Consider the following 23,551-nt stretch of genomic DNA (forward strand, 5'->3'; position numbering starts at 1 on the left):
CTTCTATACAAAACAGCTGAGAACTCTTTTCTATTCTTTTAATTAATGCCAGATATTAAAATAATAATAATAATAATAATTTAATTATTAAAACAGATGTATTAATTCAATAAATGCAGATAGGACACATCATTAAATTATTTTTCAGCATTAATGTACAAAATAGCTGAAAAAACTAGTTTAATTTATTTTTATTAAAACATGCTTTAATTAAAGCTTAGTGGTTAGCACGTTCTCCTCACACCTCCAGTTTCAGGGGTTCGATTCCCGCCACTGCCCTGTGTATGCGGCGTTTGCATGTTCTCCCCGTGCCGTGGGGGTTTCCTCCGGGTACTCCGGTTTCCTCCCCCAGTCCAAAGACATGCATGGTAGGCTGATTGGCAGGTCCAGATTGTCTGTAGTGTATGAATGTGTGTGTGATTGTGTGCCCTGTGATGGATTGGCACCCTGTCCAGGGTGTACCCCACCTTGTGCCCCATGCTCTCTGGGATAAGACTCCAGGTTCCCCGTGACCCTGGAGGATAATCGGTGTAGAAAATGGATGGATGCTTTAATTAAAAAGTGCAGACTGGACAGAACATACTTTTTCTTTCTTTCTTTCTTTCTTTCTTTTTTAAAGAGTTAACATACAAAATAGCTTAAATAACTTTTTTTTAATGAATGTCAGATTTATTTTATATATAAAAAGAGATGCTTTAATTCAAAAACACAGATGGGAACAGATCATTAAATAATTCCTCAGCATTAATGTCTATACAAAATAGCTGAAATAACAATTTATATAATATATTATTATTATTAATATTCCAGATGGTGTTTTTTTTTATTAAAGCAGTTGATTAAACATTTTTTGAAGTGCAGATTGGACAGAACATTAAATACTTTTTTTTAAAGTTATCTTCTGTACAAATAGCTGAAATAACTCTCCTGTAAATGTTTTAAAAGTCAGATTTAAATCTTTTTCTTTTTTCTCCACCCTCCCCAGACAGCACCATAATGGACGCTGCATCACCGCCTGTCATTTCGGTGGAATGAGGGCAAAAAAAAAACCCCAGACATACCTTAAGCGACGTGAAAATCCTCCAATCGAAGACCGAGGTCCCTATCTTGCTAACCAATCAGAAGGCGCGCTGCTGTAGTGGGCGGGTCTATGTGGGCTGGCGTTAAAACTCGAGCGGAACGGCTGCCCAGATTCCCCTGTTCATCCCGAGTCGGGCGGAGTCCATGCGGACGGGATATCAAGGATTTTTTACACGTCCTAGTGGCTAGATTTTTAGCTTTAAACGGTTTCCAGAGCAGGTTATTAACTCAATTTAATCCTGCCCGAGATGACAACGACGACCACTTTTCAAGGAATGGATCCTAGCGCAAAAAATAGCTCCAGGTAAATAATAATAATAATAAAAAATAAAAATCCGAAGCAAACAAAAGAAAAATGAGGGATTCGGTTCGGATTGGAGACTGGATTCCTGAAGATGATTAGGTGATGAATTATTAGAGAAAGATGTTTTTAATCCAGCGTCTGGTTAGATTTTGATGTAAATACAGGGTGTGTTTAGTGTATTGAAATGACAAACGGAAAAACGGCGCTTTTTTTTTTTTTTTTTTTTTTTTTTAAAAAAACAAGGTATCTGAGACCAAACCTGTATTTTCAACCTTTTATTTATTTACACACACATACAACAATAATAATAATGATGATAAAAATAAAAATAAAGATGCAGGCAGAATGTTGGACTTCTATCTCTCTGTAGATCTCTGTATCCACCCTGTTAGCACACGAAGACGGATATTTATTTATTTTTCGCAAATATGATCAAATTATTATAGCTAAATCCAATAAATAAACGAAAACGGGCAAGTATTTTTTGTTGCTCCGAGCGCGAGCTCAGTTCAGCTGGCTAACGTTAGCTAAAGAAATCTCCCTGGCAACCGGCCACTTCTCCTTTCATCTCGCCGCACTGAGGCTAGCTAATGTTTTTTTTTCTGTATTATTTTGTCTCCCCTCGCCCGAAAAATGCATTCACCGCGATCAAATCAACATTATTTTCACATCTCGTACGAATAAAATGTCTCACGCGACATTTGATGATGTTTGTACTTGAGAATAACTCCATCTTCGAGGCCTCAGTGTTCTCCTTTTATGGGGTTCTCTAACGTTCCTGCTCATTTTTCTTTCTTTCTTTCGATATTTTTTTCCACTCCTGAACAGATTATTCGATTTATTCAAGAAATAAAGTCGTTTTACAAACTGAATTTGATGTCTAAGAGCATAAATTGTTAACTTTATTCAGATAACTCCAGAGCTTCTGTGTTAGAAATCACGCCTTGGAAATGTCTCTTTATCTCTAGCTTATGTTATTTATTTGTTTATTTGAATTTTATACATTTTTATCCATATAGGATTTGAGTTTAAAGCTTTAGACTTTAATTTTTTGTCCTTCTTCAGCTTATCAGACTTGAAGAGTCATCTCAGCATCTTTGATGCAACATGTTGATTTCTGGGTTTGACTTGTGTCATCAAAACTAAACAAAAAAAATGCCTTTGTGATGAGTTTAATCTTTAAATGGATCTGTTGTAAGTTAAAACTGATACAGTGTGATGATAATACACAGGAATGCGGTGAGGTTGCAACCCAAAAACAAAGTTCGAGGTGTTTTGTTGTCTGTAGATTAAATAATCTGCCCTCGATCCGGGTTAAATCCGGTTTATGACTGGAGTATAATGCAGTAAAGCACGTTTTATTAGTGTCTCCACTTCTGTCGCTGGAAAATATTCTCTCCTCGTGGTCGGGTGGGGTCTCGGAGGGGGAAAAAATGTTAACCTCTTCTGCGAACAGTTAAAGCTTCTTCTAAGCAGGAAGGTGAAGCCGAGTTCACGTGACGGTACAACACCTTCAACCTGTAAACCTGTGGATATGAATGGGCTTGTATATATTTTTGTATTTCCCAAATAAGGGAGGCTGTGAAATGCTTTGGATCAGAACAGCTGTGTGTGTGTGTGTGTGTCAGCTGGTGAGGACTTTATAAAGTAGTCCACTAAAGCGTCAGCTATTTCTGTTATTGCTGTACTAGTTATCTGGTTATACTCGATACACTAATCCACTGTGGTACAACGATGCATACCACAGCGCCGGTGGATTCTGGATTCTGATTGGTCGGATTGATTAGTTTTCTAAAACGGAGGCTCTTAGAGTAGTGCAACTGCAAGTCATGGGTTTGTACTAATTGTATTAATCGTTTCTATGCTAGCAGAAACTGATTTTTAATAGGCGTGTAATTGATGATATGGTGAAGCTTTCTGTAAGGAGAAATGCGTATGTGTAACATTTTATGGAAGGAGTCTCCGGTGTCAGCGCTTTGTAACAGACGTAACTTCTAACATCTTCAGGACAGAGGAGTTTACGCTTCGCGGTTTCTCGGTAACATGACGAGCTGCGGTTTTTAAAATCTTATTAACTTCTAGAGAGGATAAAGAGAGGGCTGATAGGGAACGACCATTTATAGCTGCTCTAACGTAAGTGAGAACAGGAACTGACTTGTTTCGCAGATGTTCCATGACATTAGATGCAACTATACAATGTGTAATTCTTTAATAAACGGTTAGTGTTGGGGAATTTGCTGTAGTACCAGAAGGAATAAAACATTTCAGGATACGGCGCAGTAGGAAAGTAATAAAATGTCGCGTTTGATTCTTTGCGTAAAGCTTGATGTGTTATGATGCGCTTTTCTGAGTATCATGAGCCTCGCTATTTTAAATAACTGCGTTCTTACTCCGCTGTAACACGCAACTTGTATGTTTTTGTCATATGACACGGATACTTATAGCTACATGTTAGCTATGTGTATGTGTGTACAGTTGTTTAAATAAGAGCATTTTGTTATCCAAAAGCCCTGCGCTTATACATATAGACGGATTATAATCAGCATTTTTTATTGTGACATTTCTAAGTAGAGGATAATTTGTCTTTTTGTTTTCTGTTTGCTATGTGAACGAAAGTCTAAACGTTAATACGATGGAATTTCAGTTTGGAGTCACTGCTTAATGGTTAATATTTGCCAACACATCTGAGGGAAATGCTGATATTCCGGTCAGGTTTAGTAGATAAGAAACGGAGCTGAAATGATCGAGATGGTCCCATCACCCTTCTCAGTGAGCTAGCTAGCTAGCTGTCTAAGCTAATATAGGTCATTTAGTTGGTTTTGCCACTTACAATAACGCCTCTCAGTGCAACTCCACCATATTTTATTCAATATTTAGTTTTATAAAATGATGTCAGCTAACCACTAAGCTAGCTATTTAGTGATGTATGTTTACCAGCGATAACCCTGTGGTGTCACGCTAACCAGCTACATTTAAGACCTGGTTTTATGGAGCTCTTTCTCTTTAGGTTCTGCAAATGAACTCCAATGACGGTGTTGTTCTGTTAGCTGGATGTTGTTTTATTAAATGATTATCTAATTAAATTGAAAATCAAATAGATGTAGTACACACTGGGGAAAAGGGTTTAACAGCTAATTCGGGCTCCCTGAATTTACTCTCTTAGTTCAGAATTCAGAAAAAAATATTTCTTCTGAATAAGTTAACGCAGTTAAAAAAAATAAATAAAAAACATTGTTTCAAGGTTGCAAGGTTTTTTTTGTAAGTGACAAAAAAAAAAGTCTGGTTACATCACAAGGTTTTTTTTTTTTTTTTTTTTTAAAGAATGGTTTAAAGCATTCGTGTGTTCAAGTGAACTTATTTCTCATTATGTGGTAAATATGATTAAGTTTGCGATTTGAGACACTTGGGTCTCCAGAGGCCGCACCATTTCACTCCCACAGAGAACGCAAATGAATTGAGCTGTCGTGCACCTGATCCGGCTTTTGACATATAATCGATTAGAGGCTCTAACGCTGCAGTTAGAACCCGATTGTGTGGATTGGCACATGGCCTGGACCTCCTTCCCTCAACGCTGGGGTGAATCGACTGGTCGTCAAGGCTGCAGCGATCCCCTGTTTGGATACATGAAAATCCTCCGACACAGGAATCTCCATTTGGTGTGGCTCGGGTCAGCTGTAGGGTGGGGGTGTGTGTGTGTGTCACAGAGAGAGAGAGACAGAAGGGCTCGGGTAGTAGAGACCCTCCCAGCTTATGTTAACTGGCCCCTGCAGTGGTCAGTCTGGTAACGTGTGTGTGTGTGTGTGTGTGTGTGTGGACAGCCTCCCTTGAGTCCAGTATTAAATCTTTTTGATGATGCTCGCCGGCGTCCCCTGCAGCTGTTTCATTCCCGTAATGTCAGCACGACCACAAATGTGAGACGTTTTCTCCATTTGTGTGTGTGTGTGTGTGCTGATTTTAAAGGAATAGGCCAAAACATGAAACGATTTTTCCCTTTACAAATAGTAGTTCATCAGCCAAGACAGCGACTGACTGAAGTTTCCTGCCTAAGGGACAGACTTTAACTCTCATGAGAACCTAAATGTGGAAACATATTTGGCTGGAGATGCACACACCTGGGTACCACTCACACATTTGAATGAATTTATTCTATAGTGTATAACTATAATTACTCTTCAGCCCTTTGTCATAATTATAATAATAATTACAAGGGCTGGGCGATATATTGATGCTATATCCATATCGTGATTAAACGATTACGCGATACGATTTTTCGAGATATCGTTGGCACGGTGATGTATTTTTTGCGTTTTTAATCATTACAAATTAAACGATACTGAACGGATGCCACTGATTTGATGTACATTTAAAAAGAAAAAACCTCTATCTTCTTTGTCTTTGCAGGCGTTAAAGAAATGTGTGTGTGTGTATGTATGTATGTGTGTATATATATATATATATATATATATATATATATATATATATATATATATATATATATATATATATATATATATATATATACACACACTTTTTTTATTTTATTTTACTTGTGAGGTGACTGTGTGTAGTGAGCAGGCGAGTTATATAACAACTTTGTGTCGCACTTTGTTTTGCTTGTGTGTCATCAATATTTAGTTCCTAGTTCACCTGTTACATGTTTTGCCATGTGCCTTTGTTTTAGTTTTGACCCCATCTCCACCCCTGTTATATCATTGGTCTGTTACCTTATTGTGTTCAGCTGTTTGTGTTAGCCCCTGATTAGTTTGTCTATTCATAACATGTTGCGTCTTTGTTCCGGTTCGTTGTTTTTCGTGCGTTTATACGCCTCATGTTTTCACGCGTCTCTTTGTTTTTGAACCCTGCATGGTTATTTGATTTTGGATTTGTCGTAAGAAATATTACGCAGAGCGTCCTGGCTTGCGTCCGGTCTCCCGTGTCCACGCCTCACCCGCAGTTTCATCAGTGTTTCCACAAACCTGCGAGTTCCTGATTCTGAAAACATCGTCATCCGTTCATGCTAATTATTCCGCCAAATAAAATAAACTTGCTCTACCATCAACCGGCCGCCGATGTGTGTGGTGCGGCAGGCTGCGAGCTTCCAGAGTTTTGGCTTAGTTACAGCATCGACGTGCGCCACACGTGAAACGCGTTTAGTTTAAACGTATCTACATACCAACTGAAAACGAACGTCATTACGGAATAGAGTTTGCTTTCTTTTCTGATTGTCTTTTTCCTACAACATACGAATACAGGAATAATCGAAGAATAATAGACTCAAAATCGGCTTTTCCAGAGGTCCCGGGCAATTTGGAACGTAATCCTGTGAGTAGTAGTGTATAGAAGTGTCGTTCTGACTCGACCTCATCGGGTTTATTTTTCTTCCGCAGGGTTCTGCGGCCTCCCGGCGGAACCTCCAACATTTGCTTCGGCACAGACGAGGAAAGGCCGGTGCGCAAGAACAGAATGGCCTCCAACATCTTCGCCGAGCCCGATGACCCCCACGCCCATCGGAGGAACAACCCACCCGGTACACACACACACACAGTCTCGTAGTCATGTCAACCTATCCTTATTTGTTCTCCTCTTTAACCAGAGGTCATGTGATGCTTTGATGTGATGTGATGTATACCCCGCTTTTTTAGAAACGTCTTTCTCTTGTTGTGTAAAGTTTCTTTCTTTGCCATCAAATCCATTCAGCGCAGGAAACTACTTTCTACTGACCATTTCCTCGTTTTAGCGGTCAAACACTTCACTCAGGAATGTGAAGGTCACATGATGGTGGTGCCACATGGCTCTGCGTGTGTGTGTGTGTGTGTGTGTTTTGGAGCTTATAATCAGCTTCCTTGAAATTGAGCTGCAGCTGCTGTTATTTAACAAAGCTAAATCCATGTAATCGTTGAATATCGGTGATGCGTTAACATTTATGGAAGGAGTCTCCAGTGTCGGTGCTTTGTAACAGCCGGAGGTAAAGCTTTTGACTTGAAGTTTTCCGACATCTTCATGACAGGAGTTTACGCTTTTGTTTTTTTTTTTTTGCGATTTTTAACTTGAAGTCTTATTAACTTCAGGAGAGCAAATAGAGAGAGGGCTGGTGAGGGAGCGACTGTTTAAAGCTGCTATAATGTAAGTGAGAACAGGAACTAACTGGTTTCACAGACGTTCCACAACGTCAAACAGATAAAACGTGCGCGTGTTGGTTTTTAAGAAAACTTTAGATAAATGTACTTGTCAGCAAGTTGCTGTGGTACAAGAGGAATAAAACACTTTATTTTGCTATTCCGGTTACACACTGTTTAAGCGATTTTTAAAAAATTTTTTTCCTCATTAGAATGGGATTTGAACTTTACCCAGTCCCTCCAGGATTTAGCGATTATTCAAGCGCAGAAATGAACACGAAATCAAGGAAACTCGCGATATTCGGAGGAGCTTGCAATTTTTCAAAACTGCCGCAGATTTTCCGCAGGTTCGGGCCGAGACCTGTCGTGCGACGTCATTACAACCCACGTTCAGCCGAAGCCCTCTCAGATTCACGTGCGTCGAACGTGAGTACAGCTAAAAGGTCTCATTTACCCACAAACATCACTGAGAAAGAGCACGTAGAACAAGTTCGTGCGATTCAATTAGTTTTCTTCAAAAAAAAAAAAAAGCACAAAAAGCCTGAAAATCCTGTAGGGACTGCGTAACCACTGATCTAGTTCCCTGTATCATGTGGTAATAAACGATATTGTTTTGTGATGTAGCACAAACACCACGCACTAAATGAAACCCTTCTCTGGTGTTAAGGCAGGAAAACAGCACCACGCTAAACCAGTTATTAACAGCTTCCTGTTGCCCTGCACTGTAAAACACAGGCATTCAGGGATTCATCTGGACTTCCTGCCTGTGTCATGGACTGATTCAGCCACTGGCGTGTGTTGGGGGGGTCATTTCCAGTAGAGATGACCTCATGGTCTGGTTACTCAGCTCCACTTCCTGGTGTGTAAGAGCACAGAGGTGGATGATGGGAAACACAACACCGTGTGACATCACCTGCAAAGCATTCCACACACCATGACTGGGTGCTAACTTCAGGTCTGGTGCAGATCTGGGTTTGTAATAGATACTTATGCATCTGTGTGTGTGTGTGTGTGTGTGTGTGCGCGCATTAAATGCTGTGATTTGCCAGAGACGGAAATGTACCTGTCGTCCCTCCCCTCTCTCTCTCGCTCTCCCCTTTGTCTTCAGACGGAATGTGTTTAGGCTGAGTGTGTGTGTGTGTGTGTGTGTGTGTGTGTGTGTGTGTGTGTGGTTAGACAGAGCTGGCACTAATCTGCGGTTCCTCATGAGCCTCAGTTTGGCAGGTGGAGGCAGAGCAGGAAATCTCAGCAGCTTCCAGACACACAGCACACACAGCAGGGGGAAATGAGCAGAGGAAATGATGGGTGGGGGGGGTGGGGGGGGGTGGGGGGTGGGGGGGGGGGGGCCAAAGGCAAACAGGGTCAGACAGAAAGACAGCAAAAATGACTAGCACACAAAGAAAGGTGTATACATGAAAGAGAGGCAGAGAGAAAAACAGTAGAAGAGTGAAAGATATACAGGCATAGAGAAAGAAATGATGGAAAAGAGACCGAGAGAAAATAAACAGACAAAAAGAAATCTAGAAGCAGGCAGAAAGAGATATAAAAGCATGAGAGACAGAGGAGCAGATGTAATAAAGGAGGGAGGGACATGCAGATAAAGAGAAAGACATGCAGGCAAAGCTATAAACAGACATGGAGAGAAAGCAGAGAGAGAGAGTGAGAGACTAACAGCAAGAAGAGGAAAAAGAATTAAAGGGAAGAGATACAGTAAGAAAGCAAGAGAGAGAGACAAGGAATCAGACAGACAGAAAGAATGGGGAAGGAGGATAGACAGACCAACAGAGAGAAGGTTGAGGCTGCAAGAAATAAAGAATGAATATTAAGAGAAAGAAGTGACAGTGTGACACAGACAGACGGGCAACACGCAAAAAGAGAGATAGGAGAGAGACATTCAGAGAGAGACCGACAAGTAGAAAGAGATGGAAAGAAGGGAGAGACAGACAGATGGGTAGAAAGAGACAAGAAGGCAGAAACTGACAGATGGGTAGAAAGAAAGAAAGAAAGAAAGAGAGGAGGAAAGAAGGGATAGACAGACAGGTAGAGAGAGAGCGAGACAGACAGACAGGTAGAAAGAGAGAAACTGGTAGAAAGAGAGGAGGAAAGAAGGGATAGACCGATGGGTAGAAAGAGATGTAAAGAAGGGAGAGACAGACAGACGGGTAGAAAGAGACAAGAATGAAGGGAGAGACAGATGGGTCGAAAGACAAGAAAGAAGGGAGAGACAGACATTTGGGTAGAAAGAGACAAGAAAGAAGGCAGAGACTGACATGGTAAAAAGAGAGACAGACGGTAGAAAGAGAGGAGGAAAGAAGGGATAGACAGGTAGAGAGAGACAGACGGCCAGGTAATAAGAGAGACGGGTAGAAAGAGATGTAAAGAAGGGAGACAGACAGATGGGTAGAAAGAGACACAAGAATGAAGTGAGAGACAGATGGGTAGAAAGACAAGAAAGAAGGGAGAGACGGATATTTGGGTAGAAAGACAAGAAAGAAGGCAGAGACTGACATGGGTAGAAAGAGAGACAGACGGTAGAAAGAGAGGAGGAAAGAAGGGACAGACAGACAGGTAGAAAGAGAGGAGGAAAGAATGGATAGACAGACAGACAGGTCAAAAGAGAGAGACTGGTAGAAAGAGAGGAGGAAAGAAGGGATAGACAGACAGGTCGAAAGAGAGAGACTGGTAGAAAGAGGAGGAAAGAAGGGATAGACAGACAGACAGGTAGAAAGAGAGAGACTGTTAGAAAGAGAGGAGGAAAGAAGGGATAGACAGGTAGAAAGAGAGAGACTGGTAGAAAGAGGAGGAAAGAAGGGATAGACAGACAGACAGGTAGAAAGAGAGAGACTGTTAGAAAGAGAGGAGGAAAGAAGGGATAGACAGGTAGAAAGAGAGAGACTGGTAGAAAGAGGAGGAAAGAAGGGATAGACAGGTATAGAGAGACAGACTTGTAGAAAGAGGAGGAAAAAAGGGCTAGACAGACAGGTAGAAAGAGAGACGGACTGGTAGATAGAGAGGAGGAAAGAAGGGCTAGACAGACAGATGGGTAGAAAGAGAGGAGGAAAGAAGGGCTAGACAGACAGACAGGTAGAAAGAGAGACAGATGGGTAGAAAGAGAGGAGGAAAGAAGGGAGAGGCAGACAGACATTCAGACAGCTAAACAGAAAAAGAGACAGACTAAAAAAAATAGAGAAAAGGGAGGCAGATAGACAAGAAAGACAGATGAGACTGAAAAAAGGAGAGAAAGGAAGAGAGAGACAGAATGGAGTGGCTGCCAGACAGACAGAGAGTGAGACAGGCGTGTGATTGATGACACTGGAGCTGATGAAGCTCATGATAATCCTCATGTATGTTTTCACATGCTAATGCAAAACAGGCATAGACTGTGTGTGTGTGTGCTCGCGTGTGTGCGCATATGTGCGTGTGTGTGTGTGTAACATTAGCACATTATCAGCACACACTCGTCTGTGAAGAGTGGGACACAATGGCGTCTCTCATTGGAAACTCCAGTTGAAGTTCATTATCCAGCGGCGCTGCTGTCGTGTTTCAGAGAGCAGCTTTGTGGCTTAATCACTGCTTTTCGTGAAGATGGTGTGTGTGTGTGTGTGTGTGTGTGTGTGTGTGTAATGCTACAGCTCAGAGCTCAAACACAGATGCCAGGGTGTGTTTTTGGGGGAGGTGAACACTTTTATAATGCAGCTTTGTCCTAAGTGTGGTAGTGTTCGCTGGGTTTAAATAAATACATGTGCTTTTATTTAACTCCGAGAAAGAAAAAAAACCACAGCTTATCTTTTCAACACTTCACAGTATGTAACGTACCTGCAACAGTCTGAGGCTTTTATCATTACACACACTGTTAGTTTCACTTTATTATTCTTTCACATCAACTCATCATAGTTACTGGATAATGGGATTTAGTTACACTTTCTAGACCCTCAGAGCGCTTTCTATAGTATGGGGGGGTGATCTCAACACACCACCAGTAGTAGCGTCCACCTGGATGATGTGACGGCAGCCATATTGCGCCAGAACTCCCACCACACACCAGCTATTTAAGATCATTCTGAGCCTTTAAGGAGTTACAGTGTATTTGTAAGGAATAAAACACTCTGTCATGCAGTTATAGGAAAATAATCTATGACGGGGCGGTGTGATGAAGTGGAGTTACTGTTACCAATCAGACGTTGATTATTTTCTTATAACGGCGTGCGTTTCATTCCCCTGAGGCTACGTCCACGTTAATAAGTATTACTTAATTCGAAAACGCATCTTTTTCTTTTCGTTTTTGGCGGGGGTTTTTTGTCCAGCGAAAAACTGAGCTTTTTCGAAAACGCTCTCCCGCTCTCGTTTCGGTGTTGGACGAGCAAATTTTGGGAAATGTTTGAAAACGCCAGTGAAGAGCGTTTTCAAGCGAAAATGCAGTTCTCAGATCTCTCCGGATTAATGGCGACGTAGCCTTATACCGCAGTGATTTGGCGAGAATTACAAACAGCACTTTGTATCCGTTTATAGGTACATTTAACATTGGCGAACAAAGTTAGTTCCTATTATCGCTTGCGCTATAGCAGCTATAAACCATACTCTGTCTCCTTACAGTAAACTTCACTATATCAACGATTACATGCATTTTTAATCTGCTGTGCAAGTCCCTGTGAGTGGTCTGTTACTATAGAAACCATAATGTATTACAGTAGATGTGCAGCTGCACTATTGTCAGAGCCGCTGTTGGAGAAAACTAATCAACACCTTCTGACCAATCACAATCCAGAATTCAGCAGATCCGTGGTGTAATTGTAAGGTAAAGCTTTTAACAAACATGTCCACAGTGTAAAGCCATCTCGCATGCCGAGTATGGTTTAGTCGGGACAGATCCTGATGACTTAAACACGACTCGCAGCGTCATGAAACCACATTAAATCTTAGAGTTAAAACAGTGGAAAATGTGTCTCATTCTTTCCTCACAGAGAGACCGAGAGGAGGGGACTGCTGATGCTCTGTTCATGATGACAGCGCAGAGACAGAGCACTCGCGACGCTCTGGAGTCGCTCGGTTATGTGTAATGCCATTAACATGGTCTTTATTAGCGGTCGAGCTTCCCTCATGCTTTTACAGTCATTATGTAGTTTTAATGGTTTGTAGGTTTTGACCTGCAATAAAATGCTCGTGTCTCAATTAGATGAGCATTCAGCCAAAATCCCACTAGGCTGGAAGACAGGGCAAGGGCTGATAGTTTAAGATGACCATAATAACACTGTTGTACATGTTGAATATCACAGAATATCACATAGCTCAGGGATCGGGGATATATTCAGTAACAAGTCTGTTACTGTTGAGAGTATTCAAGCAGTTAATCATGAAATAGCTACATTTTTTTTTTTTTTTTAAGGTAAAAAGAGTTTAAAAGAGATTTTTTGGAGCATTTTTTTTAAAATTCTAAACAATAAACAGTGCTGTTGTTTATACTTCGTCTATCTTTTTGATTGTAGACTTTGAACTATATGTGTGTGAAATTTGCTTGTACTCGGTTTCCTCGCTCAGTCCCAAGACACGTGCAGTCGGCTGATTGGCATCTCCAAATTGTCCGTAGTGTGTGAATGGGCGTGTTAATGTATGTGATTGTGCCCTGCAGTGGGTTCCCACCCCATCCTGGGTTTCCCCTACCTTGTGCCCCAAGTTCCCTGAGATGGGCTTCAGGCTCCGCAACCCTATGTAGGATAAGTGGTACAGAATATGGATGGAGTTTGAACTGTCTTTGAACGAGTTTGTGGTTTAAACCATTTTAATTGTTTTATAACCCACACAGTTGGTTCATAACTCAGGTGATTAGTTCATAACCTCTTATAACTGGTTCATAACCTCTACATCTGGTTAATAATGCAGAAGATTGTTTCATAATCTGTACAATTAGTTAATAACCTATATGATTAGTTTATAACCTATGCATTTGGTTAAAACCCCTACAGTTATTTTATAGCTCATGCAGTTATTCCATAACCTAGTCAGTTATTTCGTAACCTAGTCATAACCTGTACAACTGGTTCATAACATTGATTATGGGTTAATAACCCATACTATTGGTTCATAATGTGTACGTTTAGTTCACAACCCATATGATTGATTCATAAACCATACAGTTGGTTCCGAACATGTACGATTGATTCATAACACACAGTTCACACATAACCAGTTCAGTTGTTTCATAGCCCCTATAATTGGTTCATAACCATTTCAGTACCCCTAAAATTGACTCAAGTTACTGGATTGGTTCATAGCTCATCCAGCTGGTCTAGTTACCTTCCCAGTTCATCTCTACATAGTTCATATAGAATCCAAAAATTTAACCATTTCTTGCGAGCACTGTATACCTGACTACTGGTACGCCAATTAATGTCACTTTAAAATGAAAAATACTAAAATGACTAATGTTACAGTACTGCAGTAACACTGCAGTCCTTCAAAACCTCATGTCCACCTAATCATGACCTCAGTGACAGAAATGTGCCTGTGTGGGTATTAATGATGCTAATGCAGTCCTCCACTGTGCTTTTGAGATTTAATTATTAATGTCAGCATTCATGCCCGTCTGGGCTCATTCTGCAGTGAGGAGTCTATCATTTATAAGTCTGCTTTGTGTCCAAACTACTTTTAGGTACCACTTCCATGACAAGCCTGATTTTTAATGAGTGTGTCATTGTGTTTGTGTAAGAACTTTTGTAGACTGATCGTCCAACGGAGTCAGGTTTACTTCTAACCGGAGATTTTGGTCAAAGTAGTAGTACTCCACCAGCACTCGTACTATCCCCCTCCTCACCCACATGAGAGCCCAGGCTCAGTCCGGGGTGTGGAAATGAGCTGCAGGAATATTAACCCAGCTAATGCAGTCCTTTTAGACATTTCATTTATTTATTTCTGTTAAATAAGAACAGACATATCGACTCCTAGACAGAAGTTTTTAAATTCTCAAAGTTACCGCAACTCTTCTAATCTTTGCGTTCTGATAACGTCATCAATGTTATTTGCAGGAGGTGAAGCGACCGGAGTGTTGTGTGGCGAACACTCCGCCCCGTTGAGGCGGTGCCACCAGCCGCCAATCTACCAAAACAACTCTGAACACCCGGCCAAACCCACGGTGAGTACAGAATGAAGAGAGAGAGAGAGAGAGAGAGAGAGAGAGAGACACACACAGAAAGAATGACGGAGAGGCATACAGAGGGAGAAAGGCATAAATAGGTAGTCCTAAGATTGGTTCATAATCTGAACGATTGGTTCATAGCCCTTATGATTGACTTATAAGCTGTATAATTGTATTATAGTCTCTATGATTGGTTCATAACCCAAACTTTTGGTTCAGAACCTGTGTGGTTGGTTCATAATTTGTACTAATGGTTTATAACATGTCCAATTGATTCATAACCCCTACACATGAATTATAAACTCTACAATTGGCATTGAAAAGCTGCATCAACACAATCCACATTCAGATGAAAGCTGTACATTCAGTAGCTCTGACCTGCATAGAAATACTGGACAGAACATGAGTAAACAGAAAGAAGAGAAGGGAATGGTGAGCAGCCTGGTGAACGAGTGCTGTGCGTTCCTGAAGTCTCGGCTGTGTCCCAAGAACTGCATTAACATCTGGCGTTTTGCTTAGTACTCCTTCTGTGAGAAGTTGAAGTAGCAGGCCTTCTGGTTTATCTTGCACAACTTTGAGGAGATGGTGCATCTCTCTGAGGAGTTCCTGGACCTGACGGTCGAGCAGCTGAGCGAGATCATCGAGAAGGACGAACTGAACATGAAACAGGAGAGCGTGGTGTTCGAGGCCGTCTTACAATGGATCAAACATGCACCATGGAAACGGAAAGCGCACATAGGAGTGTTACTGCCCAAGGTCCGTCTGGGGCTACTGACGCACGATTACCTTATGAACAATGTGAGCAACAATGTTTTAGTGATGGACAACATGACATGTAAGCCAATCGTCACCAGCATTCTGATGGGCATCGATGACCTCAACCCGAGCCTTTCTCTCAGCTCAGATCTCACGAGCATCTGCCTGCCCAGTGCCGTTCTCCTGGCCATTGGTGGCTGGGGCCGCAGGAATCATACCAATGTCATAGAAGCGTATGATATGCGAGTGGCACGCTGGGTACGCGTCACGTGCAATGACGAGAGTCCACGAGCCTGTCACGGGACGGTGTATCTGAATGGCTTCATGTACTGCATCAGAGGATTCGACTGGGTGAATTACTTCAGCAGTGTGAGAAGGTTTGACCCCATCACCAGAACCTGGGCTCAGGTGAGCCCCATGCACTCTTGCCGGTGTTACGTGAGCGTGTGTGTGCTGGATGGTCATATCTATGTGATGGGAGGATTTGATGGCGTCCAAAGTCTGAATACGGTTGAGCGATATGAATCTGAGAATAATAAGTGGAGCATGATCACACCGATACACGAACAAAGGAGCAAAGCAAGCTCTACAGTACAGAACGGCAAAGTGTACATATGTGGAGGGTTGAACGGGAGCGAGCGTTTGTTCACGGGGGAGTATTACAGTCCTCAGACGGGAGTGTGGACCCTCATCCCCCCATGATGATCAGAAGGAGTGGACTGGGTGTGGTCGCGTACGGAGGACAGGTTTACGCTGTCTGGGGATATGATGGTAATAATCAGCTAAGTGATGTGGAGGTGTATAATCCTCAAACCAACGTGTGGAGAAAAGGTCCAGCCATGAACAACCAGCGTAGCAACTTTGGCATTGAGGTACTGGACAATCTCCTGTTTGTTTCTGGAGGAGAGAATGGCACTACCATTATGGATGAAGTGGAGTGTTATGATCAGGAGACTTCTGAATGGCATACAGTCAAAAACTTGGGGATTTCCCGCAGTGGTCTGAGCTGCTGTGTGCTGTCTGGTTTACCCAACATGGCCGAGTATACTGCGCCCCGAGACGATCCCTACGGAGTCCCTCGGAGTTCATGGAGCACCAGGGGCTACCTCACACCTCCTGCCAACATCTGAGACATACAAATAAACCTCTCCCTTCATCAGCATCCTTTTGTTCTTGAGAATCAAATTAAACATTCTGAAGCAGTGAAACTACTGAAATTCCTTTTGTTTACTCTCTTATGCTGCAAGCTGTTGTACTGAAACTCGTAAAACCACAATGTCCCTCATGGAGAAGTGCGATGGAACAGTTAACGTCCATCGTCTTGAGATCTCACATACACACTCACACCTGACATCACAACGACATGGCAGTGCTCACATGGTCAACACTAAACAGAATTCCCTTAATGTTATTTTCTATGTGATGAAACTGGACTTTGTTGACGTGTAGCTTATGTGTCATAAGTTTAGGTTCGTGACGTAATTCACTAACGTAAGTCACTAATGTGATCAAATCACTGTAACGGCTCATTTTTACAAGTAAAGATGAAGACGGGACGAAGATTATACATCATTTCTCTCCGTACATCACAGAAATAATTAATGTAGATCTTATTAATATGTTTATCAAACTCAAATATGACCTTGCTCCGAGTATCCACCATTATTGCCGAGCCGAGCCGGAACGCTTTTAGATCGGAATGCCTTTAGATCGGAACGCTAGAAAATTGGTTCTGTACTTTCGAGTACAGAAAAATAAGCTTGAGTACAACGGAGTGCAGTATTAATACCAGCAGATCCACATTCTGTTTAATACCCAGCAAACACAAACGTGCTTTCGACGAAGTCAGGCGAACCCCCGCCATTTAAATGAAAGCTACAGTTAGTCGAAAAGAGGTTTGATCATGACGAAAATAATCATTGACGTCGAATATATGTAGAAAAGAAGCTTGAACAATGTTAACATTCTTGAAATGCTATATTACTTTGAAATTATGCGAAAAAAACTGATTAATGAAGTTACTGCTGTGTAATTTCAAAGAAATATATCTAGTTGTGATTGTTCATTGTTCACAAAGATTTATTTTTATTTCATTTTTTATGAGAATAAGAAATCTCTTGCATACGAAACTGCACATACCAAAACATATGAAGCTAAGCTCGCTCATGCGCAAATATTGTCCCTTAACCACGTTGGATTTCATTGTATAGGCTATATCTTGAACTGGTATGTTTGTGTTCTATATGAATGGATTGCTAAATAGATTATACTCTAGGCATTTCCATGATGTGTAAAAATGTTGTTTATTTTATATACCTGAATAAAAGATTCTGAAGTCGCCAAAAAAAAAAAAACCTCTACGATTGCTTCTTAACCCAAGCTATTGATTTGCTACCTGTATGGTTGATTAGTAACTTATGACACAATTGTTTGAGACTCCATACAATTGGTTCATAACTCATACTATTAGTTTCTAACTTAGAAGATGGTTCAATACCCAGATCTATTTGCCTTTGAAAAAGAAAAATAACTCTGTAGAACCCTTACAGGCTTGTTTGGACGACTTTAAATCTTGGATGGCTCAAAATGTTGTACATCTCAATGAAAACAAGACTGAGATTTTTGTGTTGTGGATTCTGATGCCGTTTCTAAATGGCCCTCTAGTGCTTTATAGTAAACTGATGGTGAAGAGTTCAGAGTAATATCTGACAGTTCCCTCAAATTTGACAATCAAATAAAGGCTGTTGTCAGATCGAGCTTTTTTTCATCTATGATTACCAGCCAAAGTCAAGCTATTTCTTTTTTTTAAGAGGATGATGCACAAATTTGTATCTTTGCGCCTGGATTATTGTAACTCTCTATTTAGGAGTCAGTCAATCTTTTTTGTCATGACTGCAAATTGTTCAGAACACTGCTGCCAGACTACTGACGAGGATTCGTAAATGAGACCATATTTCACCTGTACTAGCTGCCGGTCCACTATAGCAACGGTTTTAAGATCTTATTGTTTGTGTATAAATCCTTAAGTGGGTTAGCACCTTGTAATCTTTCTGACCTTTTACATCTGCAAAAGCCCCACAGATCTCTTAGGTCAGCGGGTCAGAGAATGTTCAGTGTTCCTACTGTAGATCCAGGCCGAGGAAAGGAGACGGCGCATATGATTGGTTCATAACGCATATGATTGGTTCATAACGCATATGATTGGTTCATAACGCATATGATTGGTTCATAACACATATGATTGGTTCATAACGCATATGATTGGTTCATAATCCTGAACATCAGTGCTGTGGTGTTTTAGAGAGCATGCTGTAGCTGCTCCTCTCTGGAATTCCTCTCCAAGCTTTCGTCACAGACAATAACCGTGTATAACTCATGAAGACATGTTTTAACGTGTGCGTATGCAGCTCTGCTCATGTTTAGTCTATTTGGTTTATTGTAAACATGATGTAAGCTACTATAAAATGACGGCTAAGAAAGAGCTGGCTTTAATGTTCTGAAGTAGTTCGGCTAGGCTGGTGTTTCTTTAACCTCTTCACTCTGATACACACACGCAGCCTCCAAGAAACTCCAGTCTTCTGGGGTTTTTGTTTGTTTTGTTTTTTTAACATTGAGCAAATGTAGGCTGCAAATTGTGTGTCATACAGGACTTAAAGAGCTGAGTGAAAACATTACTAGTGGTGAGTTATTTCTAAATCCTCTCGTTTTTTCCAGGAGGAAAACCACGAGCAAGTAAATCATGGTGAGTGTTTTTGCCTCATCAAGTTTCTAATCAGTCTTAAATAGCGTTCCCTTCCCCTCTCTCTTCCTCTCTCTCTCTCTTCCTCTCTCTCTCTCTTCCTCTCTCTCCCTTCCTTTCTCTCTCTTCCTTCATCTCTCTCTCTCTCTCTCTCTCTCTCTCTTCCTCTCTCTCTCTCTTCCTTCATCACTCTCTCTCTCTCGCTTCCCCTCTCTTCCTCCCTTCCTTTCTCTCGCTCCTGTTCCCCTCTTTCTCTGTGTCACTCTAAACAGCAGCATGTGATGCACGTTGAGGTAAATAGTGGTTCTGTCACATGCTGGGGAAAACACTGGCTTTAATTAATCAAATCTGTGTCTAGTCAAATGTGAGCCTCAGATAAGTGCAGACAGATTTCACCCAGTCTTAGTATTCATCAGTGTATATAGCGTACCTATATAATCAATCACGTCACATTTTAAACTCCCAATAAATGTTAATCTGTGTTTGCGTTCTAATGACATTAATTACCTGTGAATGCAATCTGTACTAGTCTGGAAAATTAATGACTAGCGAATGTCTACGTGTATTTTATAAAGTGAGTGAAGTGAATATAGGGCCGCTGTAAGCAGCCACTCTTAGATATCACTAGAGGTTTTATTACGTTTATGTTCTAATGATTGAATGGTCTGCTTAACACACTAATAGTAATCTGTATCGAGAGAAATCTACCCCAGTGGGAGGATATCTACTCTAGTGATTATAATCTACCCCAGTGAGAGAAATCTACTCTAGTGATTATAATCTACCCCAGTGAGAGAAATCTACTCTAGTGATTATAATCTACCCCAGTGAGAGAAATCTACTCTAGTGATTATAATCTACCCCAGTGAGAGAAATCTACTCTAGTGATTATAATCTACCCCAGTGAGAGAAATCTACCCCAGTGAGAGAAATCTACTCTAGTGATTATAATCTACCCCAGTGAGAGAAATCTACTCTAGTGATTATAATGTACCCTAGTGAGAGCAGTTTAAACTATTGAAAAAATCTAACCTAGTGAGCGTAGCGTGCTGTAATAACTCCAGCAATCAAGTGGTCGTTAGCGGTACATTTACAGTCACGGCTATTCTTCATGGTGTGGATATTAGTAACGATAACAAAGGAACGTTAATAGGAATAATAACAGGATGCACTTACTGTGAACATTTTGCAAAAATAAATTAAATAACAATTGCACACGACTAACAAGCCGTTTCTCTGTGGAAAAAAAAAACTTTCATAATGACACCCTTCAAAAAGAGCCCAGAATCAATCCTGGGTGCAGACCGCATGTGAAAATGGCTTGAAAAACTGAACAAACGGTGTATATTTTGAGGTGGAGATGGGGTGTGTGTGTGTGTGTGTGTGTGTGTGTGCGCAAATTGAGGGTCTTGCTCTCGTCCAGACTTTGGTGTACAAACACAGGTGCATGTCTGGAGATTAGAGACACTAAATTTGTGTGTGTGTGTGTGTGTGTGTGTGTGTGTGTGTGTGTAGATCAGTCAGAGGAAACCGAAGCCCCCGAGGAAGAGCCTCAACAGCAGCAGAAGGAGGAGGAGCAGAAACATCCCTCTGGTGCCTCCTCTGGCCGAAGAAACCCTCCTGGTGGAAAATCCAGCCTCATTCTGGGCTGAGCGCGCTCACTGAACTCTCTCTCTCTGTCTCTCTCTCTCTCTCTCTCTCTCTCTTTCTTTTTTAAAGATTCACTCTCTCTTCACTCTCACTCTCATCATGTGAGCCATGGGATGACTTTTTTTTTTCTTTTCCTTTTTGTCCACTACCACATGTCTGTATTATTGTTTTTCTATCGCAAAAAAAAGAAAAGAAAATGAAAGAAAAGCTGGTTGGCAGAAGCACTTTATGTAAAAGCTCCATTTCAGCCCATCATGAAGAGCGCAGGCCGTGCAGGGGGGACTCATGGAAGGCAAAGCAAGGAAAAGATTCGTCGCGCTAAATTTCTAAATACAAATAAAGATTGATATGAATTTCACTGCCTCTGCTGGTGCTTGTGTAGTAAAACACTGCATGGTGTAATCTGTAAAAACAAAAAAAAAACATTTAAAAAGATCATTAGTTTGTGATTATTTAAAGGAAACCTCATACACACTTTCCACAGATTCATGCTTTTATAAAATTCATCCTAGACAATACGATGTTTTTGTACACGTTTGTGGATTTGTAATTATTTTACATATTTAGTAAAGATTTCATTTTGACACTACTGATAAAACTTACCTGAGATCTGACTTGTTTTTGATGTAAAAGTTAAAAGCTATGTAAAATATAAAACACTCCAGGGCAAGTACCCTTATACCTGCCACTTTGCCAACGATTACAACTATTTATATATTAATAAACAGTGTCATACTTTTTTATTGTATTTATAGTCATTTTTAATGTGGTGGAACATCTGTAGCCAGTCGTTCCCTCACCAGTCCCTCTTGTTTTATTTCTTGAAAGCACTAAGACTTTTACTAGTACACAAAAATTACTTTACTTTAGACTAATACAAAAAAGTTGTATTTCTGAGAAATTGCAAAGCATACATTCCTCTGTCCTGAAGATTTTCCAGTGTCAGAAACTTAAAGCTTTAACTCTGAGTGTTAGAAACTGCTGGCACTAGAGACTCCTTCCATAAATGCTCCAGAAATTATCTAAAAAACAAACAAACAAAAAAAAACAGTTGTAGCTCCATTTAAAGTATGAATCACATTGTTCCTCAGCACACAGTATGGTGTCACTTCACACCAGCGTCAGTCAGACTTTCATGCTCTGTAAAGTGTGAAGACAGAATTGTACTGTATATCACAAGTAATTCGGGGAATTCTGGCTCTTTTCAGTGAGTCAGTATATTTGGCTCACCAAATAAATCCGATAAACTCAGCAAAAAAGAAACGTCCTCTCACGTTCAACTGCTTTTATTTCGAAATGGAATAATGAGTCCCTGAACAAAGGGGGGGGGGGGGGGGGGGCGCAGTATTAAAAGTAACAGTCAGTATCTGGTGTCCACCAGCTGCTTTAACTATTACAGTGCATCTCATCCTCATATACTGCACCAGATTTGTCAGTTCTTGCTGTGAGATGTTACTCCACTCTACCACCAAGGCATTTGCAAGTTCTGGATCACGTCTGGGGGAACACATGGTTACCTGTAATTTTCCACTGTAAGGATGATCAGCAGTCCTCCCTGTCTCCCTGTAGCACTGTCTTAATTTCCTTACATTACATACGTTGCAGTTTATTGCTCTGGCCACATCTTCAGTCCTTATGCCTCCCTGCAGCAGGTCTATGGCATGTTCACGCAGGTGAGCAAGAACCCTAGGCATCTTTCTTCTGGTGTTTTTCAGAGTCAGTAGAAAGGTCTCTTTAGTGTCTTAAGTTGTCGTAAATGTGACATTAATTGCCTACTGCCTGTAAAGTATTTGTGTCTGAAGGACTGTTCCACAGGTGCATGTGTAATAATGTGTTTATGGATCATTGAACAAACATGAAAAACATCATTTAAACCCTTTCCAATAAAGATCTGTAAAGTGTATTTGGATTTTACAAAATTATCTTTAAAATACAGTCTCCTGTGTGTGAACTGCAAAACAAAAGATTTGAGAAAAGTGGCTAGAAATCTGAAATGCAGTTCGATGAAATCTCCATTAGGTGGCGCTGATGCACCGGGCACAGCAATGTGGCGATAGGAATGAATGTTCCTCTCAGTGCAAGGTGGCTTTTTATTGCCTCGAGTATAAACAGGTCCAGTAGCAAACATTCATCAAAGGTGTGTATTGTATATATTGTCTTTATCTGTATTTACACTGATACATTTCCACACACAAACATTCATATACCACCATGTCTGCTTTATTAATGTAGACTCTTAAAACGGTCATTTGAATCTTTTGATTTGTTGATGATTACTGAAAATATTCCACAAAGAGATTTTTCAGTTTACTGTCACAACTAGACAAATAAACACATAATATTGTCTTTTCTTTAATTGGACAGCAATACATTCAGTCGTGTCTGTCAACTTGACAAATATGTTTTCAGTGTTTAGGATATATAAAAATGAAGGTATTTTGGAGATCACAGATTTCTTTGCAAACCAGTTAGACTTAGATTGCTTTAGACTTTATTAAACTTTATAAAATTATCATGAGTTCTATTGAACCATTTACACAGACTTTAAACTGTGAGACCTGAAAGCATTTTATCCTGTGCCTCCCTCTGGTGGACAACATTAGTATTACGGAATCTCTCATACCTATTGATATAAATGGCTGATATATTTTTTATACTGCTGTTAGCACCCAGAGTGTCAGAAATTCATGTTTACTCAGAATTGTTGTCCATGTGTAACACATTTTGTGAAGTTTGGATATTGCGTTCACAAGATAAGGCCAATTATTCATTATGGG

General features: G+C 40.7%; 1 protein-coding gene and 1 pseudogene across 2 annotated transcripts; both read left to right on the forward strand.

Annotated features, from left to right (window-relative positions):
- Positions 1 to 1,103: 1,103 nt before the first annotated feature.
- Positions 1,104 to 22,031, forward strand: jpt1b (Jupiter microtubule associated homolog 1b). Of its 2 annotated transcripts, none has more exons than XM_053637340.1 (5): positions 1,104 to 1,384; positions 6,772 to 6,911; positions 14,520 to 14,626; positions 19,100 to 19,127; positions 20,640 to 22,031. In XM_053637340.1, exons 1-5 carry the CDS (start codon positions 1,329 to 1,331, stop codon positions 20,774 to 20,776), a joined length of 468 nt encoding a protein of 155 aa, XP_053493315.1. In that variant the 5' UTR covers positions 1,104 to 1,328; the 3' UTR covers positions 20,777 to 22,031. The 2 variants fall into 2 exon arrangements, with proteins under 2 accessions (XP_053493315.1, XP_053493316.1); XM_053637341.1 differs by having other exon boundaries at positions 1,358 to 1,483; positions 20,640 to 22,030.
- Positions 14,661 to 16,971, forward strand: LOC128615343 (kelch-like protein 10; annotated as a pseudogene).
- Positions 22,032 to 23,551: the final 1,520 nt, after the last annotated feature.

Source organism: Ictalurus furcatus, chromosome 12 (genome assembly GCF_023375685.1).
Source record: "Ictalurus furcatus strain D&B chromosome 12, Billie_1.0, whole genome shotgun sequence".
NCBI lineage: Eukaryota > Metazoa > Chordata > Actinopteri > Siluriformes > Ictaluridae > Ictalurus > Ictalurus furcatus.